Below are 25,003 nucleotides of genomic sequence, written 5' to 3' on the forward strand. Positions count from 1 at the left end.
CCTCCATCATGGGTGAATACAACATAGGGAATATGGAGAACAGTTGAACTGTGAACCGTTGTCCATTGTTTCGAGAACAAATGAATCTTTCTTTTGCTTGGTGGTGAAGGAGGGAACATGCCTCTGATTGAAGTTGCAGATGCTTTTTAAAAAATTTAGTTTTGGTGGTGTGCTATTTCCAAATGCAGGTCCTGCACCAGATGTGGTCTCAGACAAAATCTACCAGATCAGCAAAACAATCGAGGAATATGCCATATGCCCTGATCTTCGAATTGACCTATCTCGGCTTGGAAGACAAGAATTTGACCTGGAGAACAAATTCAAGCCATTTAGAGGTAATAGATTATATTTTGAAGAAGTCAGAGTCATTCCATGGGTGGCGGTGACTCTGCTTCCCGCATGGGAGGGCACACCCTAAAGTGATTGGATGGTCTATTTTGGGAGTGACTTGATAAACAGAAGTAATATGACTGTGGTGCACGGGGAAGTGGGAGCAGCCAAGATACTCAGGACTGGCAATTTCAAAAATGACTTCCCAAATTCTAGATCACTTTCAACATTGGAAAAATGTCACAGCTGACTCCCTTATGGCATCCCAAGAATAGGCTATGAGTCGCCAAAACATGTCTTCACTTTTCTAATCAATTACAGTGAAGATACTGGAATATTTTACACAGTGAAGAGAACTAACAAGGTAATGGGGCTACTAAAATTTCTCATGGAAGGTAGGCGATTTCTTTCCAAGCCAGGACCATGCTGTTCACCTTGATTCAACGCGCGAGGGATCACCATTCTATATCAAGCACTATGTGAGGAGATTTTTGAAAGGAACTCAGTAAACACCAAACGGATTGAGGCAAAGAATGGCATGAAATTGCCCCAAATATCCTACAATGTAGACTGATTGAAACTTCTGAAGTACTCAGATTATAACTTTTAATTTTACAGATTAATACTGAACCGTATTAGCATCACTAATATCATGTATATGCATATTAGTCCCCCCTCTTTTACCCTGTTGCTTTTTCCTAGAACATATACAATTAGCCATAAACCAACTTTTTACTCCTTTAATGTCCTATACGCTTAAATACAGTCTGTGTTAAAATATTTTCCTTGTTTGACAAATAAATTAATTTAGCTGAAAAGATTAAATACCAGGCTCGCAGCCACATGGCATTGAAGGGACAAGCAGAGGAGAGCTTGAAATGGACATTGAGGTGTCACACTGTTAAGCCAACACTAGTATCTTCTTCTTGAAGGATTTTGAGTCAATTGCTCGCTTAGCTAACCAGCAGAAATTCATCAGAAGCCATGTGATATTGGAAATAATGGTGTCTCCTTTTATTAATCTTGCTGGGAGCACACACACATACATGAACACACAGTGGTTTGACATCCATAAACAGGGGTATAGTAGATGAAATGGATTTAAATATGCTCATTTATGTATATTTGGAAAAATTGGACAATAAGATGACTGGGAAAAATCAGACATTACCATCAGGAAGAAGTTACAAATGATTTATTTACTTCTGGTATCTTCACAATTTTTATGCTTGCCTAAGAGACCTAAATCATTGGTCTCGTTGGTAAGCTCAGGTTCAGTCTCTTTCTGCCGTCATATTGCTAATTTGATGAGATTTCTAAGATGCTGTGAATACCAGGAGGTGGGTAGAAGAATTCCCTGGCTCCCAGTCCCTGGCTCCCAAGAAGAATTTGAAGATAATTGTTTGGGATAATTTACGTGCTGTGTTCTTGGTGTTTTAAATGTTGAGCAAGCCTTTGAGTTAATTGCAAACACATCATTCCTTGGCATTTCACCTTAAGGGTTCAAGAGCCTGAACTATTTGATATGAACTTTCAATTTTCACTGAATTTTACTTGCTTCCTTGTTTTTTACGTTTCTGTTTACTGTGTGTTATCTGCTATGAATACCAACTGTATTTAGGCAAGTAGTTCAAGAATTAAAGAACCAGAATAAAATAGCTAAAAATATTATCCCATATTGTGGACTAAGACTTCTATATCTAAAAGAATATGATCTTTTATTTCATACAGTAATTTTTTATTATGGTATAATATACATAAAGTTTACCTTTATAACCATTTTACATATATATTTCATAAAGATTAATTCTTAATTTATTGTATGAATTAATATTATTCTCAGGCCAAAAGATTAAAAATGATTTGTGTTCATGCAAAAATAATTACATTATATTTAAATGGACATACATACTATATTAACTTAAGTGCAAGGAAAAATATTTTTATTTGTTTAAAAAAATAATTGATTTATTTATTTGTCAGAGATCACGAGTAGGCAGAGAGGCAGGCAGAGAGAGGCAGGGGAAGCAGGCTCCCTGCTGAGCAGAAAGACCGATGTGGGGCTTGATCCCAGGACCCTGAGGTCATGACCTCAGCTGAAGGCAGAGGCTTAACCCACTGAGCCACCCAGGTGCCCCTGAAAAATATTTTTAGATGGTATTTGACCAGGTGAAGGAATAGTTTCATCTATCTAATTATAACATATTATAATTCCATCCATTAAATATTATAGCTGGGATTTACTGAAAATTATTAAAAGTGGATTGGTCATATCCTTTGTGCAGGTTTAAGTATTTCAGAATTCCAAAGTAGTATGTATTTGAAAATTTTGAAAAACAACATACATATGTTTCAAAATTTAACTATGAACTTAAAAGCAGGGTTTATGGACAAATTTTCGTGCTAAAAGAGTCAAATATCTAGTATTCTAGGAAAATACTTTCTTAGTGTTAATTATATGTTGATGGCCAAGTTTGAAAAATGTAATGGATTTTGCATTGTGTATATCTGTCAAATAAGTGGAAAAGACTAGTTTTGGGTTCCTGGTCACTGGGGGGGTACCAAACATTGGGGAATACTTATGTTTAATGAAGTTTTCTAAATATTTGGCATTCAGCCTGAAATGGGTACTGGGTTGGGCACACAGTACAAACTCAGGAATGTATCCTTCATCACCAATCTAACCCTGGATTTGGTTGGCATAATGGCATTTAGAAAATAAGGGCCACTGCTAAAGTGACCCTTTAAGCCCCCCGAGTGATTCTTTGGCTTACCTCCACAGGAGAGGCATTTGGGTGTGCCAAGATGTCTCTTAGCATTGAGCTGTGTGCCTTCTTTGGGAGGGATGTGGTGGAAGGAAGATGGGATAAAAGGGTGCAGATTTATCTTAATTACTTAAGTTTGTGTTTGATTCTTCATTTGCAAAGAGGAATGTATAACTTGTATTATGTGTACCCATTTATGACCAAAAAAGTTTGTAGGATCTTGATTGTGCCTTAATTTTGTGACTTAGTGTACAAATGGACACTTGGCTTCCTGCATGATGGCTAGGGTTATGATGGGATTGTGGTCAGAACTTCATGCTGTTAGGGTAGTGATTCTTTTTTACACTTCCCAGTGTTCTTCATGGGTATGGTCAATGATATTTCCATTTATTCTTCTATCCTTAGTGGAGATAGTGGACCCAGTAGATATCTATCTCAACCTCCTTCGGACCATCTTTGACTTTAATGCCATCAAGAGTTTGCTGACAGGGCCCGGCCAACTGAAGATCCGAGTTGACGCGATGCACGGAGGTAAATTCCTGGTCTTCTCCCATTTGGTGAATGAGAAATATTAAGGAGACCTCTACCCGTGCTGGGTTTCTGAGATTATGAGGAAGATTGGATTCATAGATATTCACACAACATGTGTATGTTCAGATATTTGGAATGTTCTGGAAAACCTCACAGTTTTAACTTCTCTCTCTCTTTTTTCTTACTTAGTTTTTAAAAAAAAAATATCATTTTTAATTGAAGTGTAGTTGACACATATTGTTAGAATAGTTTCAGGTGAATGACATAGTGATTTGACAGTTCTATATGTTATGCTCTGCTCACCACACATGTAGCTACCATCTGTCACCATGCAATGCTATTACAATACAATAGACTATATTCCTTATGCTGCACCTTTCATCTGCATGATTTATTCATTCCATAACTGGAAGTCTGGATATCACACTCCTCTTCTTGCATTTTGTGCATCCTTTCCCCAGTTCCCTGTCCTGGTAACTTCTCTCTTTCGAAGCAAATGAAGATAGTGGTGAAAAAATGAGTCAGAGACTATGTCTATTCACGTGTGGAATGGATAGTTAATTGTAGTCATTTAAAAAAAATGATAGAATATGATTAAAAAATATTTATTTGAGAGAGAAAGAGAGAGCATAGGTGGAGGGGAGAAACAGAGGGAGAGGGAGAGGGAAAAACAGACTTCCCACTGAGCAGGGAACCTGACATGGGGCTTGATCCTAGGACCCTGAGATAATGACCTGAGCCAAAGGCAGATGCTTAACCGACTGAGCCACCCAGGTGCCCCCGCAAAATCTATTTTGATCACTGTACACACATATAGTTTAAGCAGTCAAGTAGTTCAAAGTTTATTTGAAAAAAATCTAAGCCCACCTTCCCACCAACTCTCTTTCACCCTCTCCATTCACTAAATCCAAGCACACTTCCCTCAACTAATTATATCATCATTTTGGTGAGATCAGTATCCAGTGTCTCCATTATTAGAACACTGCTGAGCCATGTAAAATACTGTAGTAATATTTTCTCACAGCACAACTCTTTTATTTCCTTTGTCTTGTTTTCTCATTGCATAGTTTTTGTTAGATGTATTTACCACTACTAACCCCCATCCTCTCCCAGAGTCTAAATCTTCTCATCTCATGCTCCTGATTTGCTCTGCTCTGCACGGATTCCTTTCTGAGTTGCTCTTATCCTTATCATCATTCTAGTTATTCTCTTTATCCTTCCCTTGTGTTGGCTCTCCTTATATCTGGATCCTTTGTCTTGCATTTTTGTGATTTACTCCTGCCTCTTGGAGGAACCCATTCTCCAGAAGCTCTGAAAGAAAAGTGATGGGAAGTAAATGTGTTGAGGCATTGCATACCTGGAAATGCCTTTCTTATTTCCTTCTCTTAATTGATATTGCCTGGATATAGGACTCTACAATGGATACTATTTCCTTTCAGAAGTTTCAGGGCATTGCTGCATTGCCTTATAGCCATCACATTGAACTTGGGAAATCTGATGCTATTGTGATTTTTAATTGATGATATGAAATCTTTCCTTTTTCTTTTCAGGAGGCTTTTCAGGCCTTTGGCTTATCATCAGTGTTCCTACGTTTTGCGATGTTGAGTCTTGATGTGGGACTATTTTCCTCTATTGTGCTGGGTTCCTGGCGGATCCTCTTAATCTGGAAACTTGAGTCCTTTAATTCTGGGAAATAACTTCTTGAGTGATTTCCTCTATTATTTCTTTCCTTTCTTTCTTTCTTTCTTTCTTTCCAGAATGGTTATTTTTAAGTATTGAACCTACTGGACTAATTCTTTAGTTATCTGATTCTCCCTTCTGCCCCTACCACTGATGTTCTTTTTCTTTGTTTTGTGCTCTGTTCTGGGAGGTTTCCTCAACTTTATCTCCAAGTCCTTCCATTATGTTTTTCAGTTCCATATTGTATTTCTAAACTGAACCAGGAAGAAATAGAAAACATGAACAGACCCATAACCAGCAAGGAAACTGTAGCAGTAATCAAAAATCTCCCCAAAAAACAAGAGTCTGGGGCTGGACCGTGTCCCAGAGGTATTCTACCAAACATTTAAAGAAGAATTAATACCTATACTTCTGAAGCTGTTTCAAAAAATAGAAATGGAAAGAAAACTGCCAAAGTCATCCTATGAGGCCAGTATTACCTTGATCCCCAAACCAGACCAAGACCTTGCCAAAAAGAATTAAAGATCAGTGTCTCTGATGAACATGGATGTCAATTTCTCACCAAGATACTACCAGTAGGATCCAACAGTACATTAAAAGAATTATTCACCACGACCAAGTAGGATTTATTCCTTGGTTGCAAGGGTGGTTCAGTATCTGCAAATCAATCAATGTGTTACACTACGTTAATTAAAGAAAGATCCAGAACCATATGATCTTCTCTATTGATGCAGAAAAAACATTCGACAAAGTACATCATCTTTTCTTAATTAAAACTCTTCACTGTGTAGGGATAGAAGGAACATATCTCAACATCATAAAAGCCATATGTGAAAACCCCACAGCAAATATCGTTCTCAATGGGGAAAAACTGAGAGCTTTTCCCCTAAGGTCAGGAATATGGCAGGGATGTCCACTCTCACCACTGTTGTTCAACATAGTATTATAAGTCCTAGCCTTAACAATCAGACAACGGAAAGAAATAAAAGACATCTGAATCAACAAAGAAGTAAGCTCTCACTCTTTACAGATGATATGATAGTCTACGTGGAAAATACGAAAGACTGCACCCCAAATTGCTAGAACTCATAAAGGAAGTCAGCAATGTGACAGGATATAAAATCAATGCACAGAAATAAGTAGCATTTCTATACACTAACAATGAGACAGAAGAAAGAGAAATGAAGGAATCAATCCCATTTACAATTGCACCAAAAACCATAGGATATCTAGGAATGAACCTAACCAAGAAGGCAAAGGATCTATACTCTGAAAACTAGAGAACACTCATGAAAGAAGTTGAGGAAGACAAAAATGAAAAAATGTTTCATGCTCATGGATTGGAAGAACAAATATTGTTTAAATGCCTATGGGGAACCTGGGTGGCTCAGTGGGTTAAGCCTCTGCCTTTGGCTCTGGTCATGATCTCAGGGTCCTGGGATCAAGCCCTGCATCAGGCTCTCTGCTCAGTGGGTAGCCTGCTTCCCCCTCTCTGCCTAGATAAATAAAATCTTTTAAAAAAATGTCTATGCTACCTACAGCAATTTATATATTCAGTGTAATCCCTATCAAAATACCATCAACATTTTTCACAAAGCTGGAACAAATAATCCTAAAATTTGTATGGAACCAGAAAAGATCCTGAATAGCCAAAGGAATGTTGAAAAAGAAAACCAAAGCTAGGGGCACCTGGGTGGCTCAGTGGGTTAAGCCTCTGCCTTCAGCTCAGGTCATGATCTCAGGATCCTGAGATCAAACCCCACATTGGGCTCTCTGTTCAGTGGGGAGCCTGTTTCCCCCCACCCCTCACTTGCTTCTCTGCCTGCTTGTGATCTCTGTCAAATAAATAAATAAAATCTTTTAAAAAAAAGAAAGAGAAGAAAACCAAAGCTAGTGGCATAACAATGAAAGACTTAAAGCTCTATTACAAAGCTGTAATCATTGAGATAGTATGGTACTGGCACAAAAACAGACAGACCAATGCAACAGAATAGAGAACCCAGAAGCAGACCCTCAACGCTGTGGTCATCTAGTCTTCGACAAAACAGGAAAGAATGTCAAATGGAAATTTGTCTCTTCCACAAATGGTGTTGGGAAAATCAGACAGCCACATGAAGAATGACTCTGGACCATTTTCTTACACCCTACACAAAAATAGACTCAAAATGAATGAAAGACCTCAATGGGAGACAGGAATTTGTCAAAATCCTAGAGAAGAGCAAAGGCAGCAGTCTCTCTGACCTGCTAAACATGTCTCTAAAGACAAGGGAAACAAAGGCAAAAATGAACTATTGGACTTCATTAAGATAAAAAGCTTTTGCCCAGCGAAGAAAACAGTCAACAAAACCAAGAGACAACTTACAGAATGGGAGAAGACACTTGTAATGTCTAACCAGATAAAGGGCTAGTATCCAAAATCTAGAAAGAACTTAACAAACTTAACAGGCAGAGTACAAATAAATCCAATCAAGAAATGGGCAGAAGACACAAACAGACATTTCTCCAAAGAAGATATACAAATGGCCAACAGACACATGAAAAAAATGCGCCATATCACTTGGTATCAGGGAACTACAAATCAGAACCACAATGAGACAATATCTCAAACTGGTCAGAATGGCTAAAATTAATAAGCCAGGAAATGACAGATGTTGACAAGGATGCAGAGAAGAGGGAACCTTCTCACACTGTTGGTGGAAATGTTAGCTGATGCAGCCACTCTGGAAAACATCATGGAGGTTCCTCAAAAAATTGAAAATAGAGCTATCCTATGACCCAGCAATCACACTACTGGGTGTTTACCCCAATGATACAAATGTAGTGATTCAGAGGGACACTTGCACCCCAAAGTTTATAGCAGCAATGTCTACAGTAGCCAAATTGTGGGAAAAGCTCTTATGTCCATCAACAGATGAGTAAGTAAAAGAGATGTGGTATATATACACAATGGAATATTACTCAGCCATCAAAAAAGAAATCTTGCCATTTGCAATAATGTGGTTGGAACTAGAGGGTTTATGCTAAGTGAAATAAGTTACTCAGAGAAAGACAATTATGTGACTTCATTCATATGTGGAATTTAAGAAAGAAAACAGGAGCATAGCAGAAGGGAAAGAAAAATAAAGCAAGATAAAAACAGAGAGGGAGGAAAACCATAAGAAACTGTTAATCATAAGAAACAAACTGAGGAAAAAAAAAAGAAACAAACTGAGGGCTGCTGAGGGGACAGTGGGTGGTGGGATAGAGTAACTGGGTGATGGACATTAAGAGAGCAGAGGATGTAATGAGCACTGGGTGTTATATAAGACTGATGAATCACTGAACTCTACCTCTGAAACTAATAATATACACTGTATGTTAATTAATTGAATTTAAATTCAAACAAAGTAATAAAAAAAGATTAAGTGCTATAATACATTTGTAATATAAATCCAAATAAATTTGTGTTTGTAAATACAAATTGTATTTGGCCACCAGTTTTTCAAAAACAACATTAAATCTTATAAATTATATGCAATATATGGCCTTTGGTGTCCAGATAAATACTTAAGCAATTACCATCAAATACAGAACCTATCAGAATTTTCTACTTGCTATTTGCTTTATCATTTGTATTTTTTCTGATTTTTAAAATTAATTATTTTTATTAACATGTAATGTATTTTTTGCCGCAGAGGGTACAGGTTTGTGAATCATCAGGCTTACACACTTCACAGCACTCACCATAGCACATACCCTCCCCAATGTCAATAACCCAGCCACCCTCTCCACCCCCACCCCCACCAACCCTCTGTTTTATAAGTTAAGAGTCTCTTATGGTTTGTCTCCCTCCAGGTCCCATCTTGTTTCATTTTTTCCTTCCCTACCCCACAACCCCCCCACTCTGCCTCTCCAATTGCTTTTCTCTGATTGACTTACTTTGCTCAGCATAATACCCTTTAGTTCCATCCACATCATTGCAAATGGCAAGATCTGATTTCTTTTGATGGCTCCATAGTATTCCACTATACACACACACACACACACACACACACACACACACACACCACATCTTTATCCATTCATCTGTTGATGGACATCTAGGTTCTTTCCATAGTTTGGCTATTGTGGACACTGCTGCTATAAACATTTGGGTGCACGTGCCCCTTTGGATCACTACATTTGTATGTTTGGGGTAAATACCCATTAGTACGATTGCTGGGTCATAGGGTAGCTCTATTTTCAGCTTTCTGAGGAACCTCCATGGTGTTTTCCAGCGTGACTGCACCAGCTTGCATTCCAACCAGCAGTGTAGGAGGGTTCCCCCTTCTCCATATCCTCTCCAACATCTGTCATTTCCTGACTTGTTAATTTTAGCCATTCTGAGTGATGTGAGGTAGTATCTTATTGTGGTTTCGATTTGTATTTCCCTGATGCCAAGTGATCTTGAGCACTTTTTCACATGTCTGTTGGCCATTTGTATGTCTTCTTTGCAGAAATGTCTGTTCATGTCCTTTGCCCATTTCTTGATTACATTATTTGTTCTTTGGGTGTTGAGTTTGTTAAGTTCTTTCTAGATTTTGGATACTAGCCCTTTATCTGATATGTCATTTGCAAATATCTTCTCCCATTCTACTGTTCATTGTCTTTTGTTTTTTTTGACTGTTTTCTTTGCTGTGCAAAAGGTTTTGATCTTGATGAAGTCCCAATAGTTCATTTTTGTCCTTGCTTCCCTTACCTTTGGCGATGCTTCTAGGAAGAAGTTGCTGTGGCTGAGGTTGAAGAGGTTGCTGCCTGTGTTCTCCTCAAGGATTTTGATGGATTCCTGTCTCACATTGAGGTCGTTCATCCATATGGAGTCTATTTTTGTGTGTGGTATAAGGAAATGGTCCAGTTTCATTCTTCTGCATGTGGCTGTCCAGTTTTCCCAACACCATTTGTTGAAGAGACTGTCTTTTTTCCATTGGACATTCTTTCCTGCTTTGTTGAAAATTAATTAACCATAGAGTTGAGGGTCTATTTCTGGGCTCTCTATTCTGTTCCACTGCTCTATGTGTTTGTTTTTGTGCCAGTACCATACTGTCTTGATGATGACAGTAATAGAGCTTGAAGTCTAGAATTATGATGCCACCAACTTTGGCTTTCTTTTTCAACATTCTTCTGGCTATTTGGGGTCTTTTTTGGTTCCATATAAATTTTAGGATTCTTTGTTCCATTTCTTTGAAAAAAAATGGATGGTATTTTAATAGGGATTGCATTAAACATATAGATTGCTTTAGGTAGCATAGACATTTTCACAATATTTGTCCTTCTAATCCATGAGCATGGAACGCTTTTCCATTTCATTGTGTCTTCCTCAATTTCCTTCAAGAGTACTTTATAGTTTTCTGAGTACAGATTCTTTGCCTCTTTGGTTAGGTTTATTCCTAGGTATCTTATGGTTTTGGGTGCATTTGTCAATGGCATCGACTCCTTAATTTCTCCTTCTTTTGCTTTTCTGTTGGTGTATAGAAATACAACTGATTTCTGTGCATTGATTTTATATCCTGACACTTTACTGAATTCCTGTATGAGTTCTAGAAGTTTTGGAGTGGATTCTTTTGGGTTTTCCATATAAAGTATCATATCATCTGCAAAGAGTGAGAGTTTGACTTCTTCTTTGCTGATTTGGAGGCCTTTTATTTCTTTTTGTTGTCTGATTGCTGAGGCTAGGACTTCTACTACTACTACTATTATGTTGAATAGCAGTGGTGACAGTGGACATCCCTGCTGTGTTCCTGAGCTTAGGGGAAAAGTTTTTTCCCCATTGAGAATGATATTTGCTCTGCATTTTTCATAGATGGTTTTGATGATATTAAGTTAGGTACCCTCTATCCCTACACTTTGAAGAGTTTTGATGAAGAAAGGATGCTGTACATTGTCAAATGCTTTTTTTAGCATCTATTGAGAGTATCGTATGGTTCTTGTTCTTTCTTTTATTAATGTATTGTATCACATTGATTGCTTTGTGGATGTTGAACCAACCTTGCAGCCCAGGAATAAATCCCACTTATTCGTGGTGAATAATCCTTCTAATGTACTGTTGAATCCTATTGGGTAGTATTTTGGTGAGAATTTTTGCATCTGTTTTCATCAAGGATACTGGCCTGTAATTCTCCTTTTTGGTGAGGTCTTTGTCTGGTTTTGGGATCAAACTCATAAAATGAGTTTGGAAGTTTGCCTTCCATTTCTATTTTTTGGAACAGTTTCAGGAGAATAGGTATTAATTCTTTTTTAAATGTTTGGTAGAATTCCCCTGGGAAGCTGTCTGGCTCTGGGCTCTCATTTGTTGGGAGATTTTTGATGACTGCTTCAATGTTCTTACTGGTTATTGGTCTGTTCAGGTTTTCTATGTCTTTCAGTTTTGATAGTTTATATGTCTCTAGGAATGCATCCATTTCTTCCAGATTGTCAAATTTGCTGGCGTATTGTTGCTCGTAATATGTTCTTATAATTGTTTGTATTTCTTTGGTGTTTGTTGTGATCTCTCCTCTTTCATTCATGATTTTATTTATTTGGGTCCTTTCTCTTTTATTTTTGATAAGTCTGGCCAGGGGTTTATCAATCTTATTAATTCTTTCAAAGAACCAGCTCCTAGTTGCGTTGATTTGTTCTATTGTTTTTTTGGCTTCTATTTCATTGATTTCTGCTCTGATCTTTATTATTTCTCTTCTGTTTCTGGGTTTAGGCTTTCTTTGTTGTTCTTTCTCCAGCTCCTTTAGGTGTAGGGTTAGGTTGTGTATTTGAGACCTTTCTTGTTTCTTGAGAAAGGCTTGTATCGCTATGTATTTTCCTCTCAGGACTGCCTTTGCTGTGTCCCACAGATTTTCAACCATTGTGTTTTCATTATCATTTGTTTCCATGAATTTTTTCAATTCTTCTTTAATTTCCTGGTTGACCCTTTCATTCTTTAGAATGATGCTCTTTAGTCTCCATGTATTTGGGTTCTTTCCAAATTTCCTCTTGTGATTGAGTTCTAGCTTCAGAGCACTGTGGTCTGAAAATATGCAGGGAATGATCCCAATCTTTTGGTACCGGTTGAGAACTGATTTGTGACCCCTACAGGATGTTATCTATTCTGGAGAATGTTCCATGTGCTCCAGAGAAGAATGTGTATTCTGTTGCTTTGGGATGAATTGTTCTGAATATATCTGTGATGTCCATCTGGTCCAGTGTGTCATTTAAGGCCTTTATTTCCTTGTTGATCTTTTGCTTGGATGATCTGTCCATTTCAGTGAGGGGGTTGTTAAAGACCCCTACTATTATTGTATTATTGTTGATGTGTTTCTTAGATTTTGTTATTTATTGGTTTATATAGTTGGCTGCTCCCATGTTAGGGGCATAGATATTTAAAATTGTTAGATCTTCTTTTTGGATAGCCCTTTAAGTATGATATAGTGTCCTTCCTCATCTCTTATTATAGTCTTTGGCTTAAAATCTAATTGATCTGATTTAAGGATTGCCACCCCACCTTTCTTTTGATGTCCATTAGCATGGCAAATTGTTTTCCACCCCCTCACTTTAAATCTGGAGGTGTCTTTGGGTCTAAAATGAGTTTCTTGTAGACAGCATGTTGACGGGTTTTGGTTTTTTATCCATTCTGATATTGTGTGTATTTTGATCGGGGTCATTTAGCCCATTTACATTTAGGGTAACTATTAAAAGATATGAATTTAGTGCCATTGTATTGCTTGTAAAGCGACTGTTACTCTATATTGTTTCTGTTCCTTTCCAGTCTACTACTTTTAGGCTCTCTCTTTGCTTAGAGGACCCCTTTCAATATTTCCTGTAGGGCTGATTTGGTGTTTGCAAATTCTTTTAATTTTTGTTTGTCCTGGAAGCTTTTTTTTTTTTTTTAATTTATTTATTTGACACAGAGTGAGAGAGATTGTAAGCGGGCAGAGAGGCAGGCAGAGAGAGAGGGGGAAGAAGGCTCCCTGCTGAGCAGAGAGCCCGATGTGGGTCTTGATCCCAAGACCTTGATCATGACTTGAGCCGAAGGCAGAGGACTTAACCCACTGAGCCACCCAGGCACCCCTGTCCTGGATGATTTTTATCTCTCCTCTTATTTTCAATGATAGCCTAGCTGGATATAGTATTCTTGGCTGTATATTTTTCTAGTTTAGTGCTTTGAATATACCATGCCAGTTCTTTCTGGCCTGCCAGGTCTCTGTGGATAAGTCTGCTGCCAATCTAATATTTCTACCACTGTATGTTACAGATTTCTTGTCCTGAGCTGCTTTCAGGATTTTGTCTTTGTCACTAAAACTTGTAAATTTTACTATTAGATGACAGGGTATGGACCTATTCTTATTGATTTTGAGGGAGGTTCTCTGTGCCTCCTGGAGTTTAATGCTTGTTTCCTTTGCCATATTAGGGAAATTCTCTACTATAATTAACTCTAATATACCTACTGTCCCTCTGTCTCTTTCTTCTTCTTCTGGAATCCCAACTATTCTAATAGTGTTTCATCTTATGCTATCATTTATCTCTCAAATTCTTCCCTTGTGGTCCAGCAGTAGTGTGTCTTTCTTTTGCTCAGCTTCTGTATTCTCCATCATTTGGTCTTCTATATCACTATTTCTCTCTTCTGCCTCATTTATCCTAGCAGTAAGAGCCTCCAGTTTTGATTGCACCTCTTTAATAACTTTTTTATTTCAACTAGGTTAGATTTTAGTTCTTTTATTTCTCCAGAAAGGGATTTTATTTCTCCAGAAAGGGATTTTATTTCTCCAGAAAAGGTTTCTCTAATATCTTCCATGCCTTTTTCGAGCACAGCTAGCACCTTGAGAATTGTCATTCTGAACTCTAGTTCTGACATATTACCAATGTCTGTGTTGATTAGGTCTCTAGCCTTCGGTACTGCCTCTTGTTCTTTTTTTTGTGGTGAGTTTTTCCACCTTGTCATTTTATCCAGATAAGAATATATGAATGAGAGAAAATACTAAAATTGTGGCAAGGACCCCAGAAACATATATGCTAACCAAATCAGAAGAGATCCAAAACCGGGGGGAGAAGAAAGGGGGAAAAAAGAAAGAAAAAAAATAAAAATTATACATATATATTAGATTGGTGAATAGAACAGAGCCATTCACTTGATTTTGGGTGTATTTTGGTCTTAGAAGACTCTATCTCCCAAAATTTTAATGAAAGAAAAACTTGTATATATAGAAAAAGAAGGGTAAACATGATGATTGTAAAGATGAAAATTTAAAAAAAAATTAAAATAGGAATTGTTAAGTTGGTTGGAAAAAGAAAAAAAAAAAGAGGAGGGAATGTGCTCAGGCTGGAGACTAGAACAAAGCCATGTGCTAGACTAGAGTATATTTTGATCTATTAGAAGAAATTGTATCCCACAATTTTTTAGAAACACACACACACACACACACACACACACACACACACACACATATATATATATACATACACAAAAAATAAGGTTAAATACAATGAAGTGATAAAATATGACTATAACAATGAAGTTTTAAAAAAACTTTTTTAAGGAAAGGTATTGTTAAGATAAACTAGTTAAAAATGTTAAAAGAGGAACGAGGAAACGTTAAGAAAATAGAATAAGAAAAAAATAAAATTAAATTTAACTTTGCAAGAGTAAAGGATCATGGGTAAAAAGTCACGAATTCTATGTGTCACTTTCCCCTAGCTCTGGAGTTCCGCACTTCTCATTGATCAGTAAACTTGGTCTTCGCAGGATGTTCTTGTTGATCTTCTGGGGGAGGGGCCTGTTGCAGTGATTCTCAAATGTCTTTGTCTGAAGTGGAATTGCACTGCCCTTGCCAGGGGCTGGGCTAAGTAATCTGCTCAGGTTCATGCTCGGGAGCTTTTGTTCCTTGAACGCTTTCTGTAGAGCTTTGGAGGACAGGAATGAAAATGGCGCACTCCCAATCTCCAGCTCAGAGGAGCCAAGAGCTCGGGACTGCACTCCTCAGTGCACCCTTGGAGAAAAGCAGTCAGGCCCTCCCATCTCCCTGGTCTCAGGCTGCACTCTAAGCTGACCCGGCCTGTGACTGAGTGTTTCTCTCTTGCGCTTGGCCCGATTTGGAGTCTTCAAACCCACCAGATTCCTCTTGTACTGCTCCTCCCGGAGCAGAAAGGTGAGTCTCCCTGGATATGCCACTTGTGGGGTCCCTGCTTGAAGAACAATTGCCCAACTGTGCCTTGGATCATGGTTTAAGGTAACTCCAAGCTGAAAGCCCTCTCCTCAACTCCGTCTGTGCAGTCAGCTTCCCTGCTTGATACCTGGGAGCTCTGCCACACTCAGACACCCCCAATCTTTCTGTGACCCCACTGGACCTGAGACCACACTGTCCCCTTGAGGACTCCACCCCCGCTTAGCCTCTGGAGCGATGTCCCTCAGTGTAGCAGACTTCTAATTGTTCTGATTTTATGCTCTGCTGCTCTATCACTTGCCGGAAGCTGGTCCTTTCCCCTGCGGTCTCTTCCCGTTGCTTCTGATTTACCTCTCCGCATGTCCTACCTTTCAGAAAGTGGTTGATTTTCTGTTCTTAGAATTGCTGCTCTTCTTCTCTTTGAGCTCCTATTGAGTTTGTAGGTGTTTGGAATGGTTTGATTCCTATCTAGCTGAACTCCTGGGATCTGATGTCATTTCAGTCTGCTACTACTCTGCCATCTTACCTCTCTCCTATCATTTGTATTTTATTTCAAGGATATAATTAATTGTAAGATTGTTTATTATGGGTGTCTCAATTGGTTAAGCATTTGACTTGGGCTCAGGTCATAGTCCCAGGGTTCATCAGGGAAATTGCTTCTCCTTCTGCCCTTTCCCTGGCTTTCTCTCCCTCTCTCTCACCTACTCTCAAATAAATACATAAAATCTTTAAAAAGAAAGATTTTTTTAATAGACATTTATATTTATAAATATTTATGAATATAAATATTTATAAATATTTAATATCCTATAATTATGATAATTGTATTATATAATTAAAAAGTTGACTTAAAAAATGTTACTGATGTATATTTAAGAGTTTTCTTCTCCCTGTATAGTTTCTGTTTCTTCTAAGTTGCTCTTTACTCTTTTTGTTTTGATCTCATGTTAATTGCCCTTTTCAAAAGTTTAGTGATCCTTGGCTGCCTGGCACATTTAAGAATGAGGCACCAAAATTTTGTTGGGAGATCTGAACCCATGTGTGGAGCTCATCCTCCATGGGCTTTATTTTGACGTCATCTGTTGGCTTGTTTTGTTCTTTCTTATTGGGCTGATCATATTCCCCAGAAAGGGATTTTTAGGTTCTTCCCCTAGCATTAACTGGCCTTGAGGGAAGACAGTTTCTCTTTCTAAATGTTTTGAGCAGTATATCTGGTTTTGAGCCTCATTGCCTAGCTTGTTCTATATGTCCACCTCTGAATCACTTATCTGGCTGAGCGATAGAGGACATTGACTGGGCAGACCTTAACTTATAAGAACTAAGATGGGGAAAGGATTTATTCTCCATAGGAAACCCCAAATATTGTAACTAGAGAAAGGGGAAATAAATGCTGGACACGCAAAGTCAAAAGATGTTCACAATTTGAGGGTTGGGTTAGTGGAAATTAATTAGAAAAAAATGTTTTATATATATTTCAGCTAAAAGGATTACATGCATTCCCCAAATGTGCTCTATATATTCTACCTCAGGCTCCATTCCCTTGTTCATAATGTCCTTTCCATTTGGATGGCATTCCTATCCCCCATCTCTATCAATTTTATATTATTTTTTTAAAAAGATTTTATTTATTTATTTATTTGACAGAGAGAGAGAGAGAGAGAGAGAGATCGCAAGTAGGCAGAGAAGCAGGCAGGGGGGTGGTGGGGAAGCAGGCCTCCCCGCTGAGCAGAGAGCCTGATGTGGGGACTTGATCCCAGGACCCTGGGATCATGACCTGAGTCGAAGGAAGAGGGTTAACCCACTGAGACACCCAGGCGCCCTATCAATTTTATATTCTTTCTTCAAGTCTCTCCAGAAATTCTACCTCCTTCTTGAAACTTTTACCTGTGGTTGTTTCTTCTTGAAAGCCATCAGATCTAATTATTTCATAAATATCCATTGCATAGCACCAGTCTTATTTCTGTAATCACTCACCTGTAGATTTAACTCATCCCTCTACTGGATTTGGAGCCCAGTAATTTAGAAACTGTGTGATTTGCATCGCTTGAATATGATGTTTCTATTCTTAAGATAGGAATTCCATGTTAGGTGCTCCATAAATATATGTTCAACTGGAAAATACCATTCCTTAGCATTTATTGTGTAAAATATGCTTAGTTTTACATGCTTCCATTGTTTACATTGTCTAATTATATTCTTGGCAGAGTTAAAATGATTGTAGACTTAGGGAACATTGCTAGAGCCTTTAGTGCTTTTGCATATATTTAGCCAAATTTTTTAATACATAAAAAGCAACACACATTGGATCATTATTAAGTAGTTGGTTTCTTTCTGGCAACATATTAGAAAAGTTTTGGAGAAAAATTTTATATAACTGACTATTGAATACATCTATATGCCCAACACAGCAACTGGAACATGGTGAGTACTCAGTTAGTAGTAGTTGAAGTAGGTATCACTCTGTGTTGTGTCTTGACAAAGCCTGTAGAACTTGTTTCCTGTGCTGTTAAGTGGCCTTTCTTGTTCTAAACAGAACCGAACATTTTTGGAGGTTTCTGCCAAGATCTCATGTTGCCGCATATCTCTTTTTAGTCATGGGACCCTATGTGAGAAAAGTCCTGTGTGATGAGCTGGGAGCTCCAGCCAATTCCGCAATAAACTGTGTCCCCTTGGAAGATTTTGGAGGTCAGCCTCCTGACCCAAACTTGACGTATGCAACAACGCTTCTGGAAGCTATGAAAGGAGGAGAATATGGATTTGGAGCTGCATTTGATGCTGATGGGGTAAGTAAGAAACTTTTCTGCCTGCTGACCCTTTCACGAGATAATAAGCCAGGCATTGGAAGCCAGAGAATTCATGGGGCTGGCTGATATATATGGGGCATTCGAACCCTACCTGGCTCTGCATCTGCTCTTCTTTTTAATGGCTCTTCCGTACTGCAGTTAAACAGCTTTTACTTTTCGTAGTTCCAGGGTAGCATTATGTTATAAAAAAGTTACTACTTTTAAAAATATTCATGCAATAAATCTTTATTTATGGTTGGTTTAGTTAAAACCACCACATTAAGAAACTAGGTATTTCAGCAATAATTCTTGTTCTCCGTTATATCTGGGGGAGAGTATGGGATGAGTATATGAAGGCTACTGACGCTTGAGGTAGTCATCTGCATTCCAACAGGTGGGACACATTCCAAACTGTGTCATGGTCCTGGGCCCTACAATATTCAGGAATTTACAAGAAGGTTTCTCATGCTCTCCTTGGCTTCATTCAAGTTGTTTTAGGTTGTTTAAATATAGGATGGTGGTAGAGTAGCTTGTGATGATTATGGGAATGGGGAGCTAGCAGCAGATGCCTCTCTCTGATCTTTGTCACCCGTTCCTTCTGGCAGGACCGTTATATGATCCTGGGCCGAAATGGCTTCTTCGTGAGCCCTTCTGACTCACTGGCCATCATTGCTGCCAACCTCTCTTGCATTCCGTATTTCCGTCAGATGGGGGTTCGAGGGTTTGGAAGGAGTATGCCCACCAGCATGGCCCTGGACAGGTAAGCAAGGATGTCACCTTGGAGAACTTCATGGTAGGCTTCTGATGTCAGTGTCACCTTTGTTGTTAGCTGTCACTCATTCTCTCCTGCTCTGGTGGCAACTGTGGGAAGTATGGGAACTTAGAAACATGTATAGTGCCGGGGAGGGGCATGAAGAATCAGGTGACCTGAACTCGATTCTTGGTTCTACCACTTCTTAGCTGTGAGAACTTCAGGGACATGTGATTGCTGTGCCTTTTTTTTTTTTTTCTTGCCAGTCTTTTTTATTTTAGCAATTCTAGTGAGTGCAAAATATTATTTCCTTTTTTTAAAATTGAAGTATAAAATTGAAATATCAGTGTTATATTACTTTCGGGTGTATAATATGATTCAACAATTCTATACATTACTCAGTGCCCGTCATGATGAATGGCCTCTTGGTCCCCTTCACCTCTTTCACCCTTCCCCCCCGCTACTTCCCCTTTGGTATCTGTCAGTCTGTTCTCTGTTCTTAAGAGTATGGTTTTTTTGTTTGTTCTTTTTTTGGTGTTGTTTCTTAAATTCCACATTCGAGTGAAATCATATGGTATTTGTTTTTCTTTGATTTACTTATTTCACTTAACATTATATTTAATAGCTGAGTAATATTCCATTTTATATGTATACCATTTCTTCTTTATCCATTCATGTATGGATGGATACTTGGCTTGCTTCCATATCTTTGCTCTTGTAAATAAACTGTAGTAAACATCGAGGTGTATATATCTTTTCAAATTAGTATTTTCATTTCCTTTGAATAAACACACAGTAGTAGAATTACTGGATCATGTATTAATTGTATTTTTAATATTTTGAGGGCCTTTCATACTTTTTCCACAGTGGCTGTATCAATTTCCATTCCCACCAACAGCGCATGAGGGTTCATTTTTTTTTTTTAAGATTTTATTTATTTATTTGACAGATAGAGATCGCAAGTAGGCAGCGAGGCAGGCAGAGAGAGAGGAGGAAGCAGGCTCCCCGCTGAGCAGAGAGCCTGATGTGGGGCTCGATCCCAGAACCCTGGGATCATGCCCGGAGCCGAAGGCAAAGGCTTTAACCCACTGAGCCACCCAGGTGCCCCACGAGGGTTCATTTTTCTCCACATCCTTACCAACACTTGTTATTTCTCGTCTTTTTTATTCCAGCCATTCTGAGAGGGATGAGGTGGTATCTCACGTGGTTTTGATTTGCGTTTCCCTGATAATGAGTGAAGTTGAGCATCTTTTTATGTGTGTGTTGCCATCTGGGTGTCTTCTTTGGAAAAATGTCTATTCAGATCCTCTGCCCACTTTTAATTAGATAATTTGTGAGTTGAATAAGTATTTTATATATTTTAAATATTAATCCCTCATTGAATATATAATTTGTAAATATCTGCTCCCATTCAGTAGGTTGTCTTTTTGTTTTGTCAGTGGTTTCCTTCACTCTGTAAGAGCTTTTTTTTTTTTTTTTCTGTTATTTCTCCCTCCTGAGGAGACATATCTAGGAAAATGTTTCTGTGGCTGACATCCAAGAAATTATTGCCTATGTTTTCTTCCAGGATTTTTATGGTTTCAGGTCTCACATTTAGATTTTTAATTCACTTTGAGCTTATTTTTGTGCATGGTGTAAGAAACTGGTCCGATTCAATTCTTTTCATGGAATTGTCCAGTTTTCCAACACCATTTATTGAAGAGACTGTCTTTTTTCCATTATATATTCTTGCCTTTTTTCTCATAGATTGAGTATATGAGCATGGATTTATTTCTGAGCTCTTTATTATTCTATTCTGTTGATCTATATGTCTATTTTTGTGCAAGTACCCTGTACTTATTGATTTTGATTTACTAATTCTGTGCCAGGCTCTGCTGTAAGCCCATTCCATAAACTCGGTAGTCATCATAACTACCCTGTGAGGTGGCCCATTTTACTGATGAAGGAACTGAGGTACAGGGAAGTTCAATAACTTGGTCAAGATCAGGGCCTAATGAGGGTGGAACTGGGATTCTAACTACGCCATTCTAGCTCCACAGTGCATGGTCCAGCTCCACAGTGCATTAGAGAGACGAGGAGAGAGAGATCAAGGGTAGGAGCAGAGGATGAAGGAGAGAGAGAATCTTAAACAGGCTCCACAGTCAGTGTGGAGTCCAACACAGGGCTTGAGTCCAACACAGATCTCAAGACCCTGAGATCATGACCTGAGAGCTGAAATCAAGAGTCAGATGCCACCCAAACACCCCCAGAGTGCATGGTCTTAATGACCCTGCAATATTACATCGCACGGTGGTGGGACTGTAAGATCCATAGGAACCCAGAGAGGGGACAAGGGGCCTCCGAGGAAGCTGCTGGGCTTACTCTGAGTTTCAGGGTCTGACGTGACAGCCTTGGCTATGCAGGCCTGCCGGCGACAGCTCCCCAGATGAGCCTACATTGGTTACGCCGTCCAACCTCAAGTCCTCCCCTGGGCTTCCTGTTGCCCTCGGTCCCATCCTCAGAAGCGAGGAGATGAGGCTAGACTCATGAAGATGAGGAGAGGGACCCACAGCACAGTCTCCCCCTGTATACTCACCCCGCACCCGCCAGGAAGTGGAGCCTCAGCGGGAAGAATGGGAGGGCTGGATGAGGGATCCATCCCTCTTCTCCCCTGCCTGTGAGATAGTGGGCTGACCACCAGCCGGGCCTTCTTCTGGGGGCAGGGCACAAATGAGGCTCTTCAAGCAGTGGAGCCGGGTGTGGGCTCCAGAGCCATTCTGCTCCAGGCCTCAGGAGAGAAGACAAATGAGAAGCAATACGCTGTCCAGGCAGGAACCGGAGAAGATGGGGCAGATGCTCCAGGCAGCCAGAATAGAGGGTGTGCCTTTGTCTGTTGCCCCCCGAGAACCTCTGCTCTCAGCCAACAACTGAGGAGTCCTAACTAGCACTGCTGGGCTCCCCAGGCCTGCTCCCCAACCCTTGGCTTTTGGAACTCGGGGTGTTGCTCTTCTAGGCATGTGGTTTCCACTTCCCACCTCACATAGATTTAATTGGTCTAGATTTTTTTCTTTTAAATGGGAGTTATCATATGGTTTCACTTATATGTGGAACATAAGGAATAGCATGGAGGACATTAGGAGAAGGAAGAGAAAAGTGAAGGGGGGGTCTCGGGAGGGAGACGAACCATGAGAAACTGTGGACTCTGGGAAACAAACTGAGGGTTGCAGAGGGGAGGGGTTGGGGGGATGGGTTAACCCAGTGATGGGTATTAAGGAGGGCACGGATTCCACGGAGCACTGGGTGTTACATGCAAACAATGAATCATGGAACTCTACATCAAAAACTAATGATGTAGTGTTCGGTGACTAATATAATAAAGAAAAATAAAGTTGAGAATTTGATTAAAAAATCATAACCATAAAAAATAAATGGGAACTTGGTCTTTCTCCTGAAGATTCTCAGGGACTAAGGCTGAAACTGGAGTTCCATTTCAAGCTTCTGACCATTTTTTTTAACAAGGAGAGCCCATCCTTTGGCATGTTTACACTCAAATTCACCTGTTATCAACTTGACCTTCATCCCCTTTTGCTGATCTGACTCTCCCTACAGTGTGAGTGGCATTTGGGTGTTGACCCTTGCTGGGTTAAAGGGATGATGTGGAAATGCTCTAATCATTGTGTGGTTCTGTATCCCTCAGAGAAACCAGTCCAACAATGCTTATATCCTGGGGATCCTTGTATACCTTGACTCTGAGAGCTGTCAGTATGTCAAGACCCTGGGTGTCAGCAGCTTGTTGAGCAGCAGATCTTTTAGAAGAAGGAAACCAAAAGCACGATCCAGTGGGGTGGGGTGGAAAGGCAACTCCTGAACCTCACTCTGAGTCTCCTTGAGTCTTTGGTATCTATTCCTAGCAGTGGCTGGCTGTTTGTGATTCCATTTGGATGAGGATGAGGGGAGAAGCCCTTTGGGTAGGCTCCATTCAAAAAGATACTGTGGGGGCGCCTAAGTGGCTCAGTGGGTTAAAGCCTCTGCCTTTGGCTCAGGTCATGATCCCAAGGTCCTGGATCGGGTTTTCTCCTCAGCAGGGTGCCTGCTTCCTCCTCTCTCTCTGCCTACTTGTAATCTCTGTCAAATAAATAAATAAAATCTTAAAAATAAAAAAAAGATACTGCAGTTTTTAAAACAAAGTCCCCAGTACACCTTTATATCCTGCAGGTTTCCTGCTAAGTGAGGCTTGTGCGCTTTGAAATCTTCTTTCCTTTTGGTTTAGATTTGCATCATAATAACTGGTGATGTTGAGCTTATTTTCATATGCTTATTATCCATTTGTGCATCTTTTTTGTTATGTATTTGTTCATAATGCATTTGCTCAATTAAAAAATTAGGTTGTTTGTCTTTTGTTATTGATTTATAGAAGTTCATTATATATTCCGGATAGTGTCTTTTGTTAGATTTATGTATTACAAGTATTTTCTCCCTGCCCATTGCTTGTCTTTTCGTATTGTTAGTAGAAGTTTTTGATGAGCAGAAGTTTTACATTTTGATGAAGTTAGTTCATTAATATTTTCCTGTATAGTTAGTATATACTGTTTGTCCTCTGTGAGAAATTTCTGCTTGGCCAAAAGTTAGAAAGATGTTTTCCCTATGTTTTCTTCTAAGTTTGTTGTAGTTTTAATTTTCACATTTTAGTTTATGATGATTTTGAATTAATTTTTTTGTGTGTTCATCGAAAATAATTTCTTTCTTCTTGGTGCTTTCGTTAAAGATAAGTTGACCGTTTCTGTTTGGGTCTATTTTAGAATTCTCTGTTTTCTCTCATTGATCTTTACACCTGTTCTTAGGCCGAGATTATGCTTGATTATTAAACTTTTAAATAAGTATTGAATCAAGTGAATTCCCCAAGTGTTTTTTTCTTCTTGGTCAAATTAAAAAAATGATACATCTTAGCTTTTTTGTATTTCTATATACATTTTTTTTTATTTTTATTTTTTTTAAATTTTATTTATTTATTTGACAGACAGAGATCATAAGTAGGCAGAGAGGCAGGCAGAGAGAGAGAGAGAGGAGGAAGCAGGCTCTCTGCTGAGCAGAGAACCCGATGTGGGGCTCTATCCCAGGACCCTGAGATCATGACCCGAGCTGAAGGCGGAGGCTTTAAGCCACTGCGCCACCCAGGCGCCCCCTATATACATTTTAGAATCAACTTGTCAAGGACTAGCAATTGTTACAATTTTGATTGGGATTGGATCAATCTATAGAATAATTTGGGGAGAATTGCATTTTAGTAATATTGAGATCTCCAGTTCACAAATGTGTTTTATCTCTTCATTTTAGTTTTTTTTTACTTTCTCTTATATATTTTGTAGTTTAATTTCTCTTATGTATGCTTTGTGGCTTACTGTAGCGGTCTCACACAATTTTTGTTAAATTTATCTCTGAGTATCTATGTTTCTGAGGCTATTATAAGTGGAATAGTTTTGGGGCACCTGGGTGGCCAGTGGGTTAAAGCCTGTGCCTTCTGCTCAGGTCATGATCCCAGGTTCCTGGGATAGATCCCTGCATCGGGTTCTCTGCTCAGCGGGGAGCCTGCTTCCTCCTCTCTCTCTGCCTGCCTCTCTGCCTACTTGTGATCTCCATCTGTCAAATAAATAAATAAATAAAATCTTTAATAAAAATAAGTGGAATAGTTTTATAAATTTAATTTTCCAGTTGTTTGCTCCTAGTAATTAGAAATGCAATTGATTTTTATAACTTGACTTTGGATTCTTCTACTGGGAAGAATATTTTGGATGTCCCCCCAACTTCAGTTCTCTCCCTCAGGGGATATTGATAAGAAGCTCATGATATAATCCAACCTCAGTGCCTAGCAGCACCAAAGAGGACGGTGTAATATTCCACACTTGTTTTCCATTTGCCTTTGCTTATATCCTTCCATTAAAAAAGCAAAAAAAAAAGGTTTAGTAAAACGGTGGAGAACAAGGCAAAAATGGAACCATCTTTAGTCACTGAGGACTCAGGGTCATATAGGATCCTGATTGC

General features: G+C 39.0%; 1 protein-coding gene across 1 annotated transcript in view; it reads left to right on the plus strand.

Annotated features, from left to right (window-relative positions):
* LOC111153612 (phosphoglucomutase 5) overlaps positions 1-25,003 on the plus strand; it is a 231,052-nt gene that overhangs the window by 23,245 nt on the left and 182,804 nt on the right. Inside the window, exons 3-6 of the mRNA XM_022512745.1 lie at positions 189-335; positions 3,501-3,626; positions 18,044-18,234; positions 18,840-18,994. Of these exons, the coding sequence (XP_022368453.1) occupies positions 189-335; positions 3,501-3,626; positions 18,044-18,234; positions 18,840-18,994 (619 nt within the window). The remainder of the gene's footprint in view (positions 1-188; positions 336-3,500; positions 3,627-18,043; positions 18,235-18,839; positions 18,995-25,003) is intronic.

This window comes from Enhydra lutris, unplaced genomic scaffold (genome assembly GCF_002288905.1).
Source record: "Enhydra lutris kenyoni isolate GAN:26980312 unplaced genomic scaffold, ASM228890v2 scaffoldscaffold33, whole genome shotgun sequence".
NCBI lineage: Eukaryota > Metazoa > Chordata > Mammalia > Carnivora > Mustelidae > Enhydra > Enhydra lutris.